Raw genomic sequence first — 23,515 nt, 5'->3', positions numbered from 1 at the left:
TCTGCTCAATTTTTTTTCCTTTCGAATTTTTGTAAACTTTATACATAAATATGTAGTAAATAACAATAGCCCGTGATCCAACAGCCCGTAAGAGCCAGCGTCTACCTACTGACTGCCGGCCTCACTCGTACCTGCCGAGGTGGGAGACCATCCAACCAGTTACGGGTGACGTTTGGTCAGCACTATGAACCATAAGTAGTCGTCGTACGTTTCCATGACTGGGTTATGCTACTCATTCATAGCTCCCCAATTTCCTCACGATGGCGGGTGGCCGTCAATAGAAAAAAATAATAATATAATCTGGCTGTCTCTCAGTAAAATTTTGTTTGTTTAAGTCTGCTCATTGTGCTTGAACCTACAGCTTAAAATGGGACCTGATCCACTGTCCCTCCATTGGGGATTGAACCTGGAACCCCTTGATTACAATGTGACATCATTGTTTTATGCCCTCAGGGAGCCTCATTCTTTGATATACAGCGGCTGTCACTCTCGAGTCTTCTATGAAGCAGTGGCTAACATACCGGGCGGTGGGAGGGCATCTGCCAGCATTTAGACCCACAGCTTTATGCTGACCTTGGCACTGGATGCTTCAGTATCCAGGTAGCTGGTGTCCAGTTTGCACGTGCTTGTGGAGTGTTAAGGTGTTAACAAGTGTTTTAGATTGTTTTGTTTTAGTTTACGCATTTCTGGTGCTTTTCTGCAGTCTAATAATGCCACGCTGTACATCCAATTTGAAACAATATTTTTTTATGAACAACGCTTACGTCATTACCAATTCTTGTATGGAATTTAAAATACGTTTTGCAGAGAATTCCCAGATGTTCCTGTTTCACACCGAGACTGTGTTTGGATACTTGTGAACAAATTTAGGTAATCAGGGTCTGTTCTTGATAAGGAGCAAAGTGTAAAATGGCATGTGCTTACTGGGGAGAAACTAGACGATGTTGGAGCATGATTGGTACACACTTTTCAAAAATCCCTCCTGCGCCTTCCACAAGGAACCGACATTTGCATGACATCTGCATGGCAAGCCACCAAACTTTTAAACCTGGAGCCATACATTAGAGGAATTGAAGGAAAATATCAGGAGATAAAATTTCCTAAAAATATGTCGTAAATGTGTGGATGCATGAGGACATCATTACCAACACCTCTTTAATTCTAACTGTCCGTGTAATTGTACGAGCTTATTTTATTACATAGCTAGCAGTTTCATTTAGGTGGATGTTGCATCCAGTTTGTCAGCACATGCACTCTCGCTGCCCAATGTAATAGCCGCCGCTCCACGGAAGACTCGACCGTGAAATGCACTGTATAACCGACCATTTTCCAACATAAGTACTCTCAATTATAAGTTACTTTGACAGGGTAGCGACAGACCTGGAAAACCGGGAAAAGTCAGGGAATTTGAGGTGTCAAAAAAAGTCAGGGAATTTTGTCGACTTTTTTATGTTGTTATGGAACTGAACGGGAACAGGAAATCTTGTTGCTAAGTTTCGGCCTCAACTTTTAGGCTCCTTTTATGCACAACACAACCACAGTGCCAGAAACCAGTGATGGCAGGAGGAGAGAGAGAGAGAAAAAATTCCGGAGGATTAGAAAAATGTGTTAAGCCTCTAAATATTACGTGGAAAATGCATTGAATTATCATTTTTTCTTGTCCCTATGGGAGTAGTAAGGTGACAGAACTGTCAACAGATGGATGGGAGTGGTTGGTGCCGTCCGATAGTTGTCGGACATCGTAGTAAGGCAGGCATTTTGTTGGACAAACTGAAGGAAAATGGAAAAAAATAGGCTCCATTGATACATACGATTTTTGTCTAATGTCGCCACCCGACAAAGTATCTCACTACAACTTGCGACAGAAATTGCATGGCATGCTTATGGAATTGATTTTCGTTGAATGTCTTCGGACTGCAACATCCAACAAAAATCGCATGCATCAACAAGAGCTTTAGACTGCAAATATGCTGGTGGAATTTTATTACTCTTCTGGCTCACTTAACCTTATTTAATGTAGCAGTGCTTACGAACGTTTTCTTTCTTCAATCATCCTGACGTATTACTGGTTTCGCACAAGTTAACATACATTTACAACGATAATGCACTATTCTTAGATATCAAGAAGAATCCAACAAAATGGGATATATATTAAATAATATCACAAAATAGTGAAACATAAATCTATCGGTGAAGGTTATAAAAATTTGGCATGTGCATGCTCCCAATCTCAAATTTACTGCAACACTAGTATTGCAATTGTCCTGTCTGTATAAACTCGTGAGAAATGCTCATTAATCTCTTACTGAGTGAAGTTAATGTCCAGTATTATGAGATAAAATACTAATAATAAATATGTAAATATTTTAATATCATATTTACTCCAATCATTCAATCATAACACCATATAACTTTCTTCAAGAATTGACTTTTCTCTGCCAGCCCTGCTAAATTTTCACTTGTCATCTACTGATTTATATGAGGGGTGCCCAGGAAGTAAGTTCCAATTAGTAGGGACCTTGATTTTTCGCAAATGCGAAAACCATGAAAAATATTAATTGCTGCGAAGTTGTGTTTGTAAATGTACAGTGATGTCTGGACACATTTTTTGCCCATTCGAAATATCGAAATAACATGAATTTGGCATAAAATGCAAATTGTGTGTTTTTTTTGCAATTTTTTTTAAAAAAATGTCAGAACTGTTAAACCTTGTTTCCATGTTAATAAAACATAATTAAGCTTAGAAAGACAAATATGTTGGATTTCATGGAATTTTTCGTTGTTTTAGGACATTTGTAAAAAAAAAACATTAAAATGCTGACCAAGGTAAAATTTATAGTATAAAATATATACACTAAAAACCGTAACATTTCCACTCTCTAACAGGTAGTTAGAGTTAGTCTAACAGGCCCTGTTAGAGTGTGGAAACGCTATGTTCTTTATGTTATATTTTTATACTATATTTTGCCTTTGTCAGCATTTTAATGTTTTTTTTTTTTTACAAATGTCCTAAAACAACGAAAATTCCATGGAATCCAACATTTTTGTCTTTCTAAGCTTAATTATGGAGCCCAAAGAAACAAAATGTGCCATATTTGTGTTCATATTACATGCAAGTTTTCCAACATTTTATTCAAGAGTAAACTATAATGCTTATTATACATGGAATAATTCCGACAGCCACTTTAAATCATGTATTTCCCACAATTTTTTCAATTTCTATCAAAATAATTTGCATCACAGAGCAGGGTTGAAAAGGAAATTGAGTGCGTATCTACTGTCACACAGGAGCTGTATCTTCAGTATTTGTCGAGCGAGAAATAATGGAGCTCAGTCGTTAGGGCGTCTGACTACCATGCGAGAGACTCGGGGTCGATCCCTGGCGGGGAGAACCTGGATCTTTTCCACCTGTACAACCCCACCCAGCGTCGTATCAAGTGGGTACCTGAAGGAAACTTTGAGGGTAAAGGTAGCCAGGATTGTGGTGCTGACCAGATCATCCCACCTTCGGCCATGATCAAGAAACTGTGGGGCCCTAACTCCACACCCATAGACACCTTCATGGCTAGGTCAAAAATCTGTTCCAAGTATCAAACCGTCACGAAAATGCATAGACCATGTGACCTACAATTTAAGATAATAGTTTAAAAGCACAATGGAAGTATTAAGTTTTGGTATATTTGGCAGAAAAATGTTGTAATACAAAAATTCGAATTTTGGGAAACGTAACACTAAGTCAAAAAAAAAAAAAAGATAATGCCAAATTTTGGTGCCATAATATATCGGTATTTGTCATGTCAGATTGATTGATTGATTTAAAATTTTTGGGTGCATCACCACTTATGTCCTTCAGTATATACGGGGAAAATTCCATTATCTAAAACCCTTACCTTAACATTAAAAAGGGATTATGGAAAATAACTTTCCCAAAATAACTTCCAAGATATCAAACTCTCACAAAGAGGCGTAGGCCATGTGACTTACAATTTGAAACAGTAGTTTAAAGACACCATGAAGGTACAATTTCAGGTATTTGCCAGAAAATGCGCTAAAATGAAAATATTAATTTTAAAGAAAAATAACACCGAATAGTAAAAAATAAAAAATACACCAATGTGAAAAAAATCAAGGTTCCTACCAATTAGGCATAAATAAAACAAAAATATCAGTAGTAATTTATTGCATTAGTAACAGTGAGTCCTAACCTAATTTTCGGCATAATCACTACCGTTGTTCTGGCATTTGTCGTAGCATGGCACTAAATTGTGTATGCCCATGGCATATGTTTCAGACAGCAAAGACTGGAACTATCTCTACCGCAGTGTAGCTGTCAAATCCTTATCCTGCCAGAAACCTCTTCAGTTGAACAAAGAGATGAAAGTCGGTACATGCAAGGCCAGGGCTGTACAGGGAGTGGTGCAAGATCTCTCACCTGAAGTGATGCAAAGGGCCCGCATGTACTCAGCTGTGTGGGGTTTTGCACATTCGATTAGCCTTCTGTGAATTGTCTGCAGCATCATCTGACCATACTATCACTCACGACGTCCGGTCTGCACACCTCACACGATTGCTGGTGGCTCTGTGCCAAATTCTGAGCATGCAAAAATCTGATTACTACACGTAGGCTACATCACAATCGGTGAGAGACTGTATGAGTGCTGCTGTCTTTAACCTAGATCTGTCTTCAAACGGCTGCATTGCAACTGTACCAGTTTACAGCTACATGCCACTTCTTCCTGCCCGCATGTGTGTGTCGCTCTTCGGCCACTAGTGCTGCGTATAGGGACAATTGGAGCTTTTATCAGGATGCCCCTCGTATATGAACTTTCAGAAGAACTTACTGCATATGATAAAATTCCGTAATACTTCCCTAGCTTGTGAATTGCAATAATTTTCCAAATTCACTCTTTTGCAGTTTGAATTCAAATCATACAGAATAGAGAAATGAAGTCAATTTCATAGAAGATAATATTAGTAGTTAACAATCCATACCGGGATCTGTATAAGTTTATTATTTCCATTTGCAAAAACATCGATTTAGTTTAGTTTGTAATTGTTAGGGAAAAATGTAAATTTTGTCCTGGAAAAGTCCTGGAATTTCATTTCTGCTTGTTTGAGGCCACCGTATTTGAGATCTAAATCTCCCTTGTAGTAACATACTGATCTTAAGTATTAAATGGAGGTGTATATGCATATATTAATAGTTCTGCATACATATTATGAATAGTAAAATGTTTGTCCTAAAACACATAATAGTTTAATATTAACATTTGCTTCATTTTTTTGTAACATCAATGGCACAAACATGTTTTAATTTCATTTTATATTCAAATAGTCTATCAGGATTGAGCCTACAGTTTTAAAATTGAATCCAAATCTTTATGCAATGTCTCCACTGAGGATCAAACCTGGTATCCATTGATTGCAAGATAACAGTGTTAACATTGCAATTGGCTAGGCACCATAACTCACATATGGCAAAAAAAAAAAGTAGCTACAGGGTATGCAAAAAGTCACGCATCCGAGATTTTGACTGGACGTAACTTTTGTACATAAAGCGAGACATGAATCTTACATTGGGTATTAATTTTGTCCATGTGGATGTTTTTTAAATGTTAAACTAGAAAATCATGCTGTACATGAACGTTCAGTATGGGGGGAAACTTACTAAGATGAAAAAAAGTTTTTGTAGGAAGTGAAACAAATTTGGATAAATGGCAGCTGTGGAGTTGCTTCGATGTGTATCGATGGTGTCTGTGGGTATTTACTGAATTGATAGAAGAACGATAATTTGTCCCACATTACATTTTATTGATGGGGTTAATTATGGAATATTCATAAAGGAAGCAGTGGCGGGGGGGGGGGGGGGCAGAGGTGAGTTGCCCCCCACTTTTGCCAGTTTTGCCCCTGTACTATAGCATCTTATTGCTAAGCCTTGTCTGTCAAGATAAAGGAAACTGCCCTTGCTCCCCCCTCCCTGTTAGTTTTTGACCCAATTTGGCTGTGTTATTCAATCAGTGTTCAAATGAAAGAAAAAAACTCATATTTATCAAGCAAAAGGATAGGTACATTCGGTTTTTTTGTGCAATAAATTTCAAATCTTTTCTTTCATCTGGACACTGATTGAATAACGTAACTACAGGGAGGTTATTTCAGTCGTTCACCGCCAGCGTGACGGCCGTTCCGCGGACTCTTCATGCAACAGGTCCCGGCAAATTGCGTTCAGGAAGTCCGTAACAGAAACCGCTTGTTTTGTAATGTTTCCACTTTTCACAATTACAGTTACAATTACAATTGAAATAAGCACGTACCTTGTCGCACGGATGCAGGAAAAGGTGTCCTCCCAAATACAAATATTTCCGGCACCTTATTTCTGACATCTAATCTTAGATTAGACATCGCTACTTTATCCTCAGTTGACAGAAAGGGAAGACAGCATCCCGGCGCATAAAGCAAACCGAAAGCGTAAAATGATATTTAAAAGTAATAATAATGATGATCACTAACCTCCTGTGTTATAAGAGATGTTGAAAATGACTTCCTTCAACAGCAATACAACACGTTTCTTAGGTTCAAGAGATCCTGTCTATCGTAATCCCTGACCACTTTTCTGCAAGAATTCGTTTTCACGTAATTATCGTACATAAAAACTCTCTGTTCAAGACTATATTTGTTTAACGACATAAGTAATGAATGAATAACAATTAACACACAATAAAGCACTGGCCACGAGCAAGCACATTACAATAACACAGTATAAGCAACACGCGTACTGTTGAACGCAAACAGAATTGAACATGAACGAACACTGACGTCTGGTAGCCGACAGTGTTGCTAACCATTTTTCGGCAATGTCCCTACAGACGTAGTCAAAATGTCCCTACAACTGACCAAATGTCCCTACGCCAAGTAAAGTGACTAAAAAAAAAACACCTCATGAGCATGCAAACAGAAGATAAAATATACACATTTACTTACCAAATCTTTCTGCTCGGTGCTTCCACAATTAATGAAGGAGCGAATTTACAATACAGGACCTCTCCCCGATTTTTTGTAATATTTCGCATACTCACTAATTGAGGCCTCCTAATCACGAATTTGAAGTTAAAATTTGGGGGGTCACGTGTAGAAATTGCAAAATAAGTGACATTGAGTGGTCCGCGATCGGCACGATTGCTTATTATTTACCGGAAGATTTTGTGTTTCCAATACTTAAAAAACGAAATATACATTCCTGATATTACTACGACCCCAAATTTTAACTATGTTTGCCTATCCTAACCTAACCTAACCGTACCTGAATGGTTCGTGGGGCTATCCGTCAATGGTTTGTTGGGCTACCCGTGCATGTTTTTTTCGAGCCCAAATTTTAACTATGTTTGCCTAACCTAACTTAACCTAAACTTACCGAGAATGGTCAGTGGGGCTATTCCTGAATGGTTTTGCGGTAATTGTGATTACGAACCGATAAAAAATATTATTTTCGTAGCACTTTAACGGCAAACGTTCATCATCAAAGACGCCATTTTCGTATCCTGCAATTTTATGATTGATGTACTGTTGCCAAATTTACCTGTAATCAAATCAGTTCTTCTACATCGTGATTGTCGCTGTCACATGTAAGCACGTTCTTTGGGCAATATACTGAAATCCATAAGTTTATTAATTAGCCCATAGCCATCCTCCTGCACACTCCACCTAACAATCTGTACAACATTAACAACTTTTTTACTGTTCTCTTCCGCCATTCTTACACGATCCATGCTCTCCAAGTATGAAATCAACAGTGTGGCAACGCTGTAGACAGCGTAACTAATTTTAATTTGTTCATATCAACAAATATGGCTACCATACTTGTATACGGAGAATCATTGCGAGAATTGAAAAGCTTATTTTACAACTTCTACACGTTAATGAACATTTTTTCCCCCTCACCCCAACATGTTAACTTGAGATAAATAATCACGAATAATTATTTCGTGAGTATAAGACGTAGCATAGAAATTACAGAAGGGTCCGGTATTGTAAATTCTTGCCTTAATGAATAATAGGGGTGTGCTGGACAGAATTTTTTGGGTCGGGACGGGATCGGGACGGTAATTTTTTTAAATCCCGACATTCGGGACTGAAAAATTTGCAATTTCCCGACCAAGTCGGAAAATTTTCTGGACGGGAAATGTTCGAAATTTCCCGAAGCACTGGAAATCTCGAATTTTACAAGTCATTTTCACTTTAAGTGATTGTTTTTGCATTTCTAGAATAAAAACTTACAACTTTCGATAAGTTCCAGAAACTTACAAGGCAGAAAACGTCGAGAATTAACGACTTTTTAAAGTAAAGAATCCAGCACACCCCTAATGAATAACGTTGAGTCGTTTACTGTTGATTATGTTATTTGAAGTCATACATGCTGCTGCTGTGAAGAGATAGATGTTGGTTGGTGATGCTGTATTTCCTGCATTCTTTAACAATTTTGGTCCCATTTTATTTCCCTTTTTTGTTTTTGTATCACTTAACATTGAAAATATTCTTTCCGTTTCCGCGTTAGAATGCGGCAATGTTAGCACTATTTTCGCGAGAGTGGAAATGTTTTCAAAAAGGAACTTGCCTTGAAAGTTTTTGGTAACCGATAACATGTTCCAAAATTCTGATGGAGATCTGTTAGTTAGTTCTTTTTTCTCCTCCTCGCTAAAGTATCCAGATAAACTAATTCATAAAATGTAATTTACCAAGATTGAAAAAAGTACCTACGTTTTCCCTCATTTGGCAAAATCTGTCCCTACGTTCCTACGCGGGCGAAATTTAGTGAAAAGTCCCTATGCGTAGGGACATGTCCCTACGGTTGGCATCACTGCCGACACGTGCAGTATGAAGCGCCCTCTCGCGGCTGACAACTCACCCAACCCCCGATAAGCTGCAGGCGCTGTCGCGACAACTGAGAATAAAGTAGCGATGACTAATCTAAGATTAGATGTCAGAAATAAGGTGCCAGAAATATTTGTATTTGGGAGGACACCTTTTCCTGCATCCGTGCGACAAGGTACGTGCTTATTTCAATTGTAATTGTAACTGTAATTGTGAAAAGTGGAAACATTAGAAAACAAGCGGTTTCTGTTACGGACTTCCTGAACGCAATTTGCCGGGACCTGTTGCATGAAGAGTCCGCGGAACGGCCGTCACTCTGGCGGTGAACGACTGAAATAACCTCCCTGTAGATGTTGAGTGCACCTGGTACTGGCTTCTGACATGACCAATATTGATAGTACACCTTGTAATTTTTTTAAAAAGACATACTTTTTTTTATGAATATGTCATAATTAACCCCATTAATCGTCTGTAATAAGTAAAATGCTTAAAACTTTATTGTTCTTTTATCAATTTGATAAATATCCACAGAGACCAATACACATCGAAAATTTTTCCAAGCAACTCCACAGCTGTCTTTTATCCATGTTTGTTTAAACTTTCTACAAAAACTTTTTTACACCTTGGTAACCTTTCCCTCATACTAAACATTCATGTACAGCATGATTTTCTAGTTTAATGTTTAATTAAGTTAATACCCAATGTTAAGATTCATGTCTCTTATCACTTTTGTACAAAAGTTACATATGTTCAAAGTCTCAGTTGCATGGCTTTTTGGATACCCTGTAAAACAAATGGAAAATGTGTCTTTTGATGCTACACCATGTAAAATTATTTAGCTAGTTCCAAAATATGACATTACGAACCTCTAAACTCTTAACTAACACTCAAGTGAAATTGGTTAGTTGCAATTGGTAAAAAGTAAAAATTTCCGTTTTTTTTTTTCCAAAAACGTCAGCTTTTTTGCAACTCTACTTCTAACATTATATTATATATTTTGAAGTTATTTTCATAGTGTACCTTGTAAATTAGAAAATCAAAACATGGGTAGGATTGAAATTCATGAGCAGCCGTCAGTGATTATATCAATCTATAAATAATTATTTTAATTTTTTGCAGATGGCAGAAGCAGGCTTCTTCTTTTGTGGATCGGATATTGAACCAGATCTTGCCAAGTGTTTTGTGTGCTTAAAGGAACTTGACGGATGGGATCCAGATGATTTGCCCAGGTGAGTATTGTTTATTGGTTACATAGTTAATGTACACTCCTCTTTACATGAAGTGGCACATACTTCAACTGTTCAACACTTTAACATGTGCTGCTTTAAATGAACAGTATATGTATATTGCCAATTTTGTCATTCTAAGTTCTGATTTTCTACTCCCTTTACTTCATTATTCGTACATTGTGTTTAGTTGGTTATTGTACTGCTCAAACATGGTCCGTGTAGTGGCTGGTAGCGTGCTGAAGAAATCAGACATGCATAGATTTATTTTGATTAAAATATTTCACATCAACAAGTGAAGATATCACATACTTTTGTTACAGTTGATGTTAGTTTATTTTACTTTTCTTTTCTGCCACTTTTGGCTAATTGCGACGATGATGAGTGAGAAGATATGATAAAATTAATGAAGGGAGACTCGCCAAGAATGCCCATGCTGGGATTTGAATCTGGAACCCCTGATGTCAGCGCACTGTGCTAAGCTTTCCACCAGTGAAGCCAACACACATGATATTGGAAATGTCCTTGTACTCCCATGCATTTTTCACAACTTTTGAGAAAGTTTCCTTAAACATCACCTCATCACTAGGGAACAGATTATTAGGTCCTAAAAAAAACTATAAACTCCATTTTAGGACTTTTAGTTGCTTATAATAAATTAATAGCTGCAATTATTAATTAATAATAATTTTATGAAATAACTAGTTTTTGATTCAATTTGTATGCAAAAAGGCACTATTTTTAGTGCAGTGAACTCTTATCAGGGTGGATACTCATCGGGAATTCCTTGAAATCCGGGAATAATGTGTGAATTGTACTTCAGGGTGTCTACTGGCCTGGGAAACCTGGAATTAGCCTGGAATCTACTTTTGTACCTGGATAACCTGGAAAAGGCCTGGATTTTTCTCAAAATTACCATTTTCACTACATATGTTCACTTTACTTAGGGGCTTATGTTTTGTGAGTACGTGGATGGCAACCATGGCTGTACCTGAGCAGTCTGTCACTGCCTCCACTTAAATTTTGGGGGGAATGCTGCGATTCAAGGGAAGTATTCGTTAATTTTGAGAAAGTCCTTGACAGCTTGGTCCTGGGTATGACCAAGTATGTATGAGTAAATTTTGTAAAAATAAAGTAACTGGCCATTCCCCATCCAAGAAGAATATGCAGTAACATGTAATTATATAAATTAACAGATGCTTAGAATTTAAATTAATAATTTTTAAAACTTTTGGAGTAAAAACAAAATGTAAAAATATATTACTACTAAGGGACATGAATTACACGGCAGTTAAAGGTGAGAACTCAGCTTGCTTTTGTTAGTTACTGCAAATTTTTCTCAACTGGCCTTCTGGTAGGGGTTATTAACAATAACAACTTTTCTTTGTTTAAAAAAATATAGACCTGGAAAATAATATAAATAGACCTGGACAAACCTGGAATTTAAAAACAGACATTTAGTAGACAACATGTACTTGAATTTTTCTCAGTAGACGTGAAAAATTGCAACTTTCAATAATCCAAATACCATTGAATTTGTACATATTTATTATTGCTGTGATGCAAATTTTTCAGTTTAGAGAAAGAATAGAAAGCTGCGTGGAAAATAAAACAGAATTCTCTCTGTTTGCTTTGTTATTGTCTATCTGACAGACAGAAGATTATTGCAAGCTATCTTGGAGTTGATAGGTAAATTTGAGTTTAAAATTCTTATACAATATTAACAATTTTTCGTAGATTAAAATATCCCGTAACATTTGACTTGTATTTCGAGTTTGAGTATGTGAAATTACAAATGTAAACTCCACAACTTAAATTAAATATTTTAAATGTATATACCATTTAATTGTATTGAATTAGAATTTTTGGATAAATTGGAATTGCACAGAAACTTTATATTGTTAATATATTTGTGTGTGCGTCTGTGTGTGGGGGTGGTGGGAGGAGGTAATAGGTAAGGTTGAGAAAGAGAAAACATCTTCTGGTAACCTTGAATTTTTGGACTTGAAAACCTGCACTGCACCACCATATGCTTTTTAATGTTCTCCATGGTGAAGTTCTTCCAGTGGTCTGTGTGGGCACTTGTACAGTCACGGACATTTCTCGGTTGTAACAATCCCTTTCAAAGTGAGTGTTACAACCCAGACACGTCCTTGGAGAACCTTCTCTCCTGGAAGTTATTGTTGCAAACTTCGTAAATGCAACTGTTGCAGATTCCCAAGGCTCCCTGAGGTGTAGTGGTAACGTTGCTGTAGGTTCGATATCTGTTGGAGGCACTTAGTGGTTCGTATCCCACTTTAAACTGTAGGTCAAGTCTCGATTAGTCTATCTGTGCATAAAATGTGCAAAAAAAAAAAAAACAACTCAAACCACAGCCAGGTTCGCAGTGGTCTTCTCTCCTTGATGAACAGCCCCTATACTCAGGGTGGCGACAGACCTGGAAAACCGGGAAAAGTCAGGGAATATGAGGTGTCAAAAAAGTCGGGGAAATGTCAGGGAATTTCGTCTTCATTGACTTTTTTTTATTTATTTATTTAAATATATCGTTATGGTTCGTAAGTTTCGACCTCAACATTTAGGCCCCTTTTATGCGCAACACAACCACGGCGTCAGAAACCAGTGATGGCAGGAGGAGAGAGAGAAATTTCTCTCGCCTGGGCTTCTCGGCGGGAATTTTAAATTCGAACATTCTTTGGAGGAAAATTGTTATAACTCTGGCACTATGGGAGAAATCTGCTTCGGATAACTTTTTTTTGCATCTTAAACATCAGCGCATCCAACCGTGTACAATTCAGAACACCGGACCGAGGAAGGGGGGCTTTGGGGTGGGGGGGGGGGGGCACGTCCCTCGAATTTCAATGGAAAAACGTAAAAATCTAGAATTTGCCCCCTTCTCCCGCTATTTTGGGGAGAAGGTGCAAACTTTAGTATTCTTTTCAAAGAATGGACATTTCTCAAGAGAATGAAACATGTTTCATGTTCTTGGGTGCCATACAAGTTGAAAAATAAGCCAAAATGTGATTTTTTATTATTATTATTTTACAAAATATTGGTAATTTGCATTTTTGGAGGAAAATTGTTATAACTCTGGCACTATGGGAGCAATCTACTTCGGATAAGTTTTGTTTTGCAGCAAGCACCTCAGAGTATGCAACGGTGTACAATTCAGAACGCCGAACCGAGGAAGGGGGGTTCGGGGGCTGTGACCCCCGATTTCTAGAGGCACATATTTTTGGTAAATAAAAAGGCAAAATTTCGGTACAAAAACTGAGTCAATTTCGGGTTCAAAAGCGGTAAATAAAATAAAATATCGGTGTTATAGCGGTGAAAAAATGGATGAAAAGTGGTATATAAAAAGACATATTGGTTTTAAAATTGTGAAAATAATCCTAAATTTGATTTAAAAACTACACTTATTCCACAGAATTAACATTTCACTTCTAATAGCACATTTATGTAGTTATCAGAGTATTAAGTTTATTTCTGTGTAAAGGAGTCCATTTTTGCTTCTCCAATATTAACAGCAGAATTAATCAATATTCCGGGAATTGCATAACTCTCAGGATAATTCAGACCTCGGAAGGTGTCGCGTCGGTGAATAAACCCTGAATTTCGTGTTTAAGAGTTAATTTCGCTTTTTGCAGTTCATTTCGCATTATTTCGTGACAAAATATGGTCACAAAATGCACCTCACACCTTTCAAAAACATGAAAAATTAACACTACAATGTGTTTTTTCAAATTTCGTTTTTTCGTCAAAAACGAAATATGCATGCCCCTACCGATTTCCAATGAAAAAAACATAAAAATCTGAAGTTTGCACCCTCTTCTCCCGCTATTTAGGAAGAAGGCGCAAACTTTAGTATTCTTTTCAAAGAATGGACATTTCTCAAGAGAATGAAACATGTTTCATGTTCTTGGGTGCCATACAAGTTGAATAATAAGCTAAATGTGTAAGGGGACTTGTCAACAGATGGAGGGGATGGGAGCGGGTGGCGCCGTCTGATAGTTGTCAGACGTCATATTAAGGCATTTTGTTGGGCAAACTGAAGGAACATGGAAACAAATAGGTTCCATTGATACATACGATTTTTGTCGAATATCGCCACCCGACAAAGTATCTCACTACAACATGCGACAGAAATTGCATGGACTGCAACATCCAACAAAAATCGCATGCATAAACAAGAAGATCTTTGGACTGCAAATATGCTGCTGGAATTTTATTACTCTTTTGCCTCACTTCACCTTATTTAATGTAGCAGTGCTTACAAAGGTTTTCTTTCTTCATTCTGACGTATTACTGGTTTCGCACAAGTTAACATACGTTTACAATGACATTGCACTATTCTTAGATATCAAGAAGAATCCAATCAAACTGGATATACAAGGGTCGTTCAAGTCAATCGGGGACTTTTTTTTAAAAAAAATAGCAGAACAAATTTCAAAGTGTGGTAACTGGATTTATTTTTCCACATAACCTCCTGCTACAGTTATACACTTATCCCAGCGTTTAACTAATGCCTGGAATGCTTCGGCATAGAAAGATTTATCATTACGACGGAACCATTGTAGGACAGCATTCTTCACTTCATCATCAGTGTTGAAATGTTTTCCTCTAAGGAATTCCTTCAGGGTTCCAAACAGGCGAAAATCACTTGGCGCTAAGTCAGGACTATAGGGGAGTGTGGTAATATCTCCCAGCCGATTTCCTGGAATGTTTGGAATGTGCATTGAGCGGTATGCTGTCGTGCATTGTCTTGCAAAAAGAGAACACCCTTTGTGATGAAACCTGGACGTTTCTTCCATAAACTCTTATGCACATCACGCAGAACACTGCAGTAATACTCACTGTTGATAGTATAGTATTGATACTTGCAATTTCACGACAGGTTATGCGACGATTGACCAGGATCAGCTGCTCCATGCGCTGAATGTTCCCAGGAATGACTGGCGTGGGCTGTGATCCACCACGACCGGGATCGTCAGTAATAAAGATACGGCCATCTTTGAAGCGCTTACACCATTCAAATGTCTTACTGCGACAGAATGTCTCATCACCGTACTGAGCCTGAAGTCTTCTGTAAATTTCAGCAGGTTTTCTGTCCTCGTTCACTAAAAAACTTCATCACAACACGCTGTTCCATGTAGACGTCCACACTGTTGTCCGCCATCTTGAATAACGGTCTATGCAGAAGCGCGCGAAATAAGCGCCGCCTACCAGTAACAGCACATAGTTGCCAGTTCCTACTGCATATAAAACTTCCAGCCTAGGCGTCTATTTAAACCTGGAAAAAAAATAAGTCCCCGATTGACTTGAACGCCCCTCGTATATTGAATACTATCACGAAAAAGTGAAACATAAATCTGCATTGGTGAACGTTATAAACTCCCAACCTCAAATTTACTGCAACACTAGTATTGCAATGAAATTAACGCTACTCTCTGTCCTGTCTGTTTAAACTCATGAGAGATGGTCACATTAATCTCTCACTGAGTAAGGTTAATGTCCAATATTATAAAATAAAATACTAATCATAAATACGTAAATATTTTAATATCATATTTACTTGAATCATTCAATCATAAAAGCAAATCACTTTCTTCAAGAATTTACTTTTCTCTGCCAGCCCTGCTAAATTTTCACTTTCCATCTACTGATTTATACGTGGGGTGGCCAGAAAGTAATTTCCGATTAGTAGGGACATTGATTTTTCGCAAACACCAAAACCGTGAAAAATGGTAATTGCTGCGAAGTTATGTTTAGGAATGTGCAGTGATGTCTGGACACATTTTTTGCCCGTTCAAAATATCGAAATAATGCGAATTTGGCATAAAATCGCATTGTTGGTGTTTTTAGCTTTTTTTTTTTAATGAAATGTCCTAAAACAACAAAAAATTCCATGAAATCCAACATTCTTGTCTTTTCTAGACCGTGTTTGTGTACATAGAACATGCAAGTTTTCCAACATTTTACTCAAGAGTCAACTATAGAGTTATACGTACATGGAATAATTCCGACAGCCACATTAAATCATGTAATTCCCACAATTTTTTTCAACATCTATCAAAACCATTTGCATCACAGAGCAAAGTGGCAGGGTTCTAACAGGAGATCGAGTGCGTAACTACCATCACACGGGAGCCACATCTTTGTATTTGTCGCACGAGATATGTTTTGAATTACCAAGGTAAGTACGCACCATCGGCATTTGTCAAGCGAGTAATAATGGAGCTCAGTTGTTAGGGCTTCTGACTACTATGTAAGAGACCCGGGGTCGATCCCCTACGGGGGAGAACCTGGATGTTTCCCACCTATTCAAACTGCTCCGGCACCCACCCAGCATTATATGAAGCTGGTACCTTGAGGAAACTTGAGGGGTAAAGGTAGCCAGGAGGGTGGTGCTGATCACATCACCCCCACCTTCAGCTGTGATCAAGAAAGTGTGGGGTCCTAACTCCACACCCCTATATACGTTCATGGAAAAGTGCAGGGGAGCACTTTACTTTTACTTCCTCAAAAATCTGTTCCAACATATCAAACTGTCACGAAAATATGTAGACCGTGTGGCCTACAATTTAAAATAATAGTTTAAAAGCACAATGGAGTATTAAGTTTCGGTATATTTGGCAGATAAATGTTCTAAAATAAAAACGCGAATTTTGGGAAATGTAACACTAACAAAGTCAAAAAAAGATAATGCCAATTTTTGGTGCCATAATATATCGGTATGTCACGTGATTAATTTTTTGGGTGCGTCGCCACTTATGGTCATTATGCACCCTTCAGTATATACGGGGAAAATTCCATTATCTAAAATCTTTACCTTAAAATTAAAAAAGTTGTATGGAAAATAACTTTCCCAAAATATCTTTCAAGATATCAAACTCTCACGAAGAGGCGTAAGCCATGTGTCTTACAATTTGAAACAGTAGTTTAAAAACACCATGAAGGTATAATTTCAGATATTTGCCAGAAAATGCTCTAAAATTAAAATGTAAATTTTGGGAAAAATAACACCGTATAGTAAAAAATAAAAAATAAGAAAATACACCAATTTGAAAAAAATAACAAAATATCAATGTCCCTATCGATTAGGTATAAATAAAACATGAATATCAGTTGTAATTTATTGTATTAGTAACAGTGAGTCCTAACCTAATTTTCGGCATAATCAGCACCGTTGTTCTGGCATTTGTTGTAGCATGGCACTAAATTTTGTATGTCCATGTCATGTGTGTCTGACAACAAGGACTGCAACTATCTCTGCCGCAGTGTAGCTGTCAAATCCTTGTCCTGCCAGAAACATCTTCAGTTGAACAAAGAGATGAAAGTCGGTACATGCAAGGCCAGTGCTGTACATACAGGGAGTGGTCTAAGATCTCTCACCTGAAGTGATGCAAAGGGCCCGCGTGTACTTAGCTGTATGGGGTTGTGCACATTCGATTGGCCTTCCGTGAATTATCTGCACCATCGTCTGGCCATACTATCACTCACGACGTCTGGTCTGTACACCTCACATGATTGCTGGTGGCTCTGTGCCAAATTCTGAACTTGCAAAAATCTGATTACTACACGTAGGCTACATCTCAGTCGGTGGGAGACTGTATGAGAGCTGCAATCTTTAACCTAGAACTCTCCTAAAATGGCTGCATTGCAACTGTACCAGATTATAGCTACATGTCACTTCTTCCTGCCTGCATGTCGCTCTCCGACCACTAGTGCTGCGTATAGGGACAATTGGTCCTTTTTTCAGGATGCCCCTCGTATATGAACTTTCAGAAGCTTTTATTATTAGAGTGTTCCTGTTTTAATGTATGGTTAGCTAAATCAGGTACCTATACAATGCAATTCTATAAATTCCTTGTGTTAAATTTCTAATACCTACCCTTTTTCGTCAGCATTATTGGTATAACTGCATGTTGTGAGTTTCACAGTACTTCACTTGGATATACTGTACTGAAGCAGAAATCCCATTGATAATGTAAGGAAATATGGCACTTTGTTCCCTTCAGTTGTTTCACTTATATGCAAGAGTTAAGTTGTTTGCTTTACAGAGAAGAAGCTTTATGCATTGAGAAATGAGTCCACACTCATGGTTCTTGCAAGCAGAGGGTTCCAAACCTCAGTGGAAATATCAACATATAATACCGAGAATGTATAAGGAGACTGATAAATTACAAATTGTGTTTCTTAATCAATCATACTTCACTCTTATCTCATTTAGTCGTAACTTTAAAAATAATCAAGTATTTTATTTTAAACTTACTGTGTATGACAAAATTCCGTAATCCTTCCCTAGCTTGTGAATTGTAATAATTTTCCAAATTCACTATTTTGCAGTTTGAATTCAAATCATAGAGAATAGAGAAATTAAGTCAATTTCATAGAAGATAATATTGGTACTTAACAAAACCATACGTGGATCTGTATGAGTTTATTATTTCCATTTGCAAAAGCATCGATTTAGTTTAGTTTGTAATTGAGGGGTCTAGTGAGAGAGGGAGCTATGCCACAAATCTTGATAATTTTATTTTTTGCCATTTTCAGTCTTCTCCTACCATCTGTCATCTATCATGTGAACTACAACCATGTGGCATATCTCCCGCTTGTTCTGCAGCAGATTTTCTGAGTTCTTGAATACGTCCTCATCAGCATTTTGAGTGAGAGAAGGAGCTATGCCACTTACTGATGGTGTCTGCAATAGGAGTGGCAGAGGTTGTGTTGCAGTAACCGGTGCTAGATTTAATATCAGCCCTGAAGTTAAAAGATCTCATGGCAATAATGCCTTATATTCCTCCAGTTTTTCATGGTGTTTACCAAAAACTAAAGTCCACAGAAACAATGGACAGTGAAGATCCTCCAGAAGACATATGAAGATGTCTTTATGTAGATCATATATAACCCTGTGAACATGATTTACACTCAGGCAAAAGTATTTAAGCCTTGTTCAAAGTATTTGATGTGCTAGATTGAATTTTCCACATGGGTATACTACAACAATATACCATACATGTTCATAATAAATGGTATTTATATTGAAATTTATATTTTTCCTTTTGAATAATTTACCTAAGAATATGTTCAGAAAAAAAATTACCCTTTGTTATACAAATTATGACTCAACGCAGTGCTTTAGAAAACTCAATTTATTTCCATTTCTTGTCAAAGTGGCATAGCTCCCTCTCTCACTAGACCCCTCAATTGTCAGGGAAAAATGTAAGGAACTCATTGCTTCAGTGCGTTGGCTTCCGGTTCCTTTTGTTTCCCTGTGTGCCATTAGGAGCGCTAGTGTAGCCAGTTCGTCTGCTGCTTCCGCTGGATTAAAGTTGTCGCAACAGCGAGAGCCAAACCTGATGCACCTGTCCACTGTCGATGTTAAGATCGTTCGGAAAGTGCATGATTGCGTGCGTCTTTTTCATTTGGGTGTCAATCAGTATCTGTGCCGTATGCCTGACTGAAACTCTTTTGATGTGTTTGTTGAACTTAAGGTGCCTAGCTAGTCCAGTAGTGGGTTGGGATTTTTTGCATTAAATAGGTGCTGCTGTATACACTCATTGATGGTTCTGATAGATCTGCCAATGTAATGCGAATTGCACTTACACTGGACGTTGTATACTCCTGGGTTGCCCAGGGGTGAGAAGAAATATCGCTGGCGTTTGTTTAGGGCTCTGGCTCTTCGTCACCGGTTTGTTGCTAGTTGACATACTGTTTCAGGGTCTTGTTTAGGTGGTTGGATGTGGTGTGGTGGTACGGGAAGGCAATCAATTTCACTTTGTTGTTGCTCGTTGGATGGTGATGGTTAGGCTGTCGAACCTGCATTTCTGGTTAGCTACACCATGTTGAAAGTTGATGCACTATGTACCCATTCTTAAGTCCTGTGTCTGTAGCTATCCTTCAAATCTTCTTCACTTGTGCAGTGAGAGAAAGCCCTCCGGTAAAAGTTGAGCCACACGTTGACTTTCCGCTTGGGTGGATGATTGGAGAGAGAGTTTATATACTGGTTCCCTGCCCCTGGTTTTCTGTAGACTGTGGTGGTAAATTTTTTGTCACTTTTGATGGTTAGGTCCAGAAAGTTGATGCTGCCTTGGCTTTCGAGTTCTATTGTGAATTTTAGCCTGCTTAGTTTCTTTATAAGTAAATCTATTTATTCATCGTTTTTGTACACGATGATGGTATCGTCTGGATATCTGCCATATCTTAAGTATTGGAGATCTGGAGATCGAACTATATCCTTCTCAGCTAGGTGCATCACAATATTGGCTATGGGTGCAGACAGAGGGTGACCCCGATCCATGGCCAATCTCTTTGTTTGTATGAAGTATTCATCTTCAAACTGAAAGTAATTGTGTGTGAGGCAGATATCCAACAACTTGGATACCTCAGTTACTTCCACTGGGGTGATTTTGTTGATAGTCAGCCATCTTTCAACAGAGATGAGGACTAGGTCAATGCTTGCAAGTTTGGCATGGTTGGGTGCCCTGGAGGTTACTAGTTCTTTGGCTTCTGTGCTGTTGCTGAAAACATACATTAGTTTGTGGAGTGCCGATATTTTCTTTTGTAGCCAGTTTACAAGGTTGGTGTATTGAACCCCACGACGAACAGGCGCATTGGAATTCACTGATTGCGAGTTTTTGGAATGCCATAGGCTATGGCAGGGAGAGGTGGGTGTTGAGGAGGAGTTTGCAATCCTATTTGTTGAGAATGACACTACTTTCAATTGCGTTTACACTTGTCTGTGGGTTCACTGTCGATGGTTTTGTACAAATTGCTATTTAGTTTTTCATGCATTTTATGTACGTAGTCACCTCTCTGCATTATTATGAATGAATGATTTTGTAGCTAGGATTCTGTCCCAAAACAGCCCACATTTTTGTTTGATATGATACACCTACTGTCCCTTTAATTGCCTTGGAACTACAGCGTTTAACAAAGGAGATTGCCTCCCCCAGTCAGTTTGCTCCACATTTTTCCAATTTCATGATCCTGGCTGGAAGGTGGCAGAAATTATCACAGGTGTTGATACCCTTTGCTGTTGCATTGCTTCTTTTGCCTCTCGGATTCCTTCAAGGTTCACCTTTGTGGTGAAAATTACAGGTCGTTCTGAATAAAATTTATTTTTAATGTTACGTGAAAGGTTTAAAAAGATTTGTTCAGGTCAAAATAGGGCTTTTTGGCATTTATAGGAATTTATAGTTCATTTAGGCATTTTTTAGGTACATGAAACTCAAAGATCTGTAAATAGCATACATCTAGGATGTAGCAAGAAAAAATAGGTGTGGACCTAGAAATCTGTTCCCTACTCATCACACTTCTGCACAAGTTTGTTCTCATAAGATTGCACATAAAAATTCTTTTTTCTAAAGTGAACGTGTGTGGTGGCATTACAACGACACTTATTAACACCTGTTAGTTTACCATTTGTCACCTTAGCTAACTATTCAGAAGCGAATATAAGGCAAAGATTAGGAATTGTTCAAAATACTCATTCATGTTAATGAGTGAGTATTCCATTCCGATTATAAAGTATGTCCAGAAAATAATTTCCATTTTCAATTTGTGCTGTGATCGCGAGTGCAAAGTTTTTTGACCCATTGGCAAGGCACAGACGTCAGTTGGAGGAAAGATAGTAGTGCAGATGCTTTGCAGTGGTTTGTGATAATGTTCAAGAGAATCAAGATGTCCAATGCATGTAAAGTGTTTTGGGGCAGACAATGTGTTTTGCTTGTGGACTTTTTGCCACGTGGTGACACCATCATTGCCATCACCTGTTGCGAAATGCTGCAGAAATTGCATTGCACAATCCAAAACAAGGGACGTGGCATATTGCACCTAAGTGTTGTTTTCATTCATGACAATGCTTGTCCCAATATGGTGGCTGCAATGCAACACTTTTGGCTGACAACAATTTCTTCATTCCCCCTATAACCCAGACCTAGCCTCACCTGAAATATTTCCTTGGTGGCCAGAGCTTCAACGATGACAATGCGGTCGGTCCACTTGGTTATCCTGACAGGCTGCACCATTCTACGACATGGGGATACAAAACATGCTGTCTCGTTATGATGTCTGAATAGTGATGCAACTATGTTGAAAATGAGTTCAAGGTATGCACTTCAGTGTGCAATAAAATTTTCTGTTCCATTACATTTGGTGTTTTTTTAATTGGCAAATGGAACTTATTTTCTGATGACCCCCGTATAAGCATCCATTTACTTTTTGTTATAAAAAGTTTATATATATATATATATATATATATATAACATACATACATACATACATACATACATATATATATATATATATATATATATGTATGTTATAAATATTCAATAATTACACAAGAATATTAAAATATATTTTGGTGCATTCCAGTGTTTTATGTGACATTTCAACACACATAATATATAAGGTTATATATATAGACACAAGATGTGATAAAAATATTCATAATGAACAGATGTCATAGAATTATGAAGTACTTTGAGGTGTCTGCTAACAAATGGAAAAAACTTAGAGCATGACAGTCTGAATGACTGAAAAGCATTAACAAAAATGCAGCAAAGTTTGACTTCATTTGTCTGTGAAGCATATGTTGGTGAAATATGCATTGACAAAGATTTAAGCTTAATGCAATGAAAAAACAATAAGTTTCAGATGAATACATTTTGTTCTTCAGTAGGGCCACTCTTTGTGGAATGCCCATTATGTAGTCTCAAAATACAGTTTTTCATGCAATACCCTGTATAAACATTGAAATATCATTTTATATACCAATACCTACTTAATTCTTGTTGTTCCTTGTGGGTAACAAAGTGCTGCTATCTGGTTGTCTGAATATATTCTGTTCTCGAAGATCTAGTCAAGGTCAATTTGTACATCAATTTTCAACTGAAAATCTTACTTTTGTACCTTTTTTATATTATAGGATCTTTCAAATGAAACATCCCGAGAACAACATAAAGTATATGTAATTGATTTAAATTTCATCCCACAGACAAAACAACAGTTGTCGAAAGAACACAGTTCAAATTTTGTTTACACAGCATGTTCAAATGCACATGTCAAAAACTCGCATCCAAGTGTCACAAATGACAGGTGCAGCACATAGTTCAACCTTCAGTCTCAGTTTGCCCAGTGTCCGTGGTGCTTGTTTAAAGAGTTCGTGCTTTAAAAAGTGTCAAGTGAAAATAAGCTTCACCACCGCACCAAAGGTCATCCAGCACATCAGGTTGTTCTATCAAGTTGGAAAATTTGTTTATAAATATTTCTTTTGTGGACTGTTGATGACAGCTTGATGCACTTCTGCAACAGTTATTACTGTTGGTTGCATGCAATGTTTAGGGTGACCTTGCACATTACCTGTCTCGTTAAACTGCTTCACATAGTGCGTAATTGATTTTGGAATTGGTGCCCATGCACAT

General features: G+C 37.7%; 1 protein-coding gene across 1 annotated transcript in view; it reads left to right on the top strand.

Annotated features, from left to right (window-relative positions):
- Window positions 1–23,515, top strand: part of LOC145989939 (baculoviral IAP repeat-containing protein 5-like) — a 37,105-nt gene that overhangs the window by 7,668 nt on the left and 5,922 nt on the right. Inside the window, exon 3 of the mRNA XM_083125471.1 lies at window positions 9,985–10,094. Coding sequence (XP_082981597.1) covers window positions 9,985–10,094 — 110 coding nt within the window. The remainder of the gene's footprint in view (window positions 1–9,984; window positions 10,095–23,515) is intronic.

This window comes from Lepisma saccharinum, chromosome 7 (genome assembly GCF_977018435.1).
Source record: "Lepisma saccharinum chromosome 7, izLepSacc3.1, whole genome shotgun sequence".
NCBI classification, from domain to species: Eukaryota; Metazoa; Arthropoda; class Insecta; order Zygentoma; family Lepismatidae; genus Lepisma; species Lepisma saccharinum.
The sequence above is the reverse complement of the archived record's forward strand: the minus strand, read 5'-3'. Positions and strand labels throughout refer to the sequence as shown.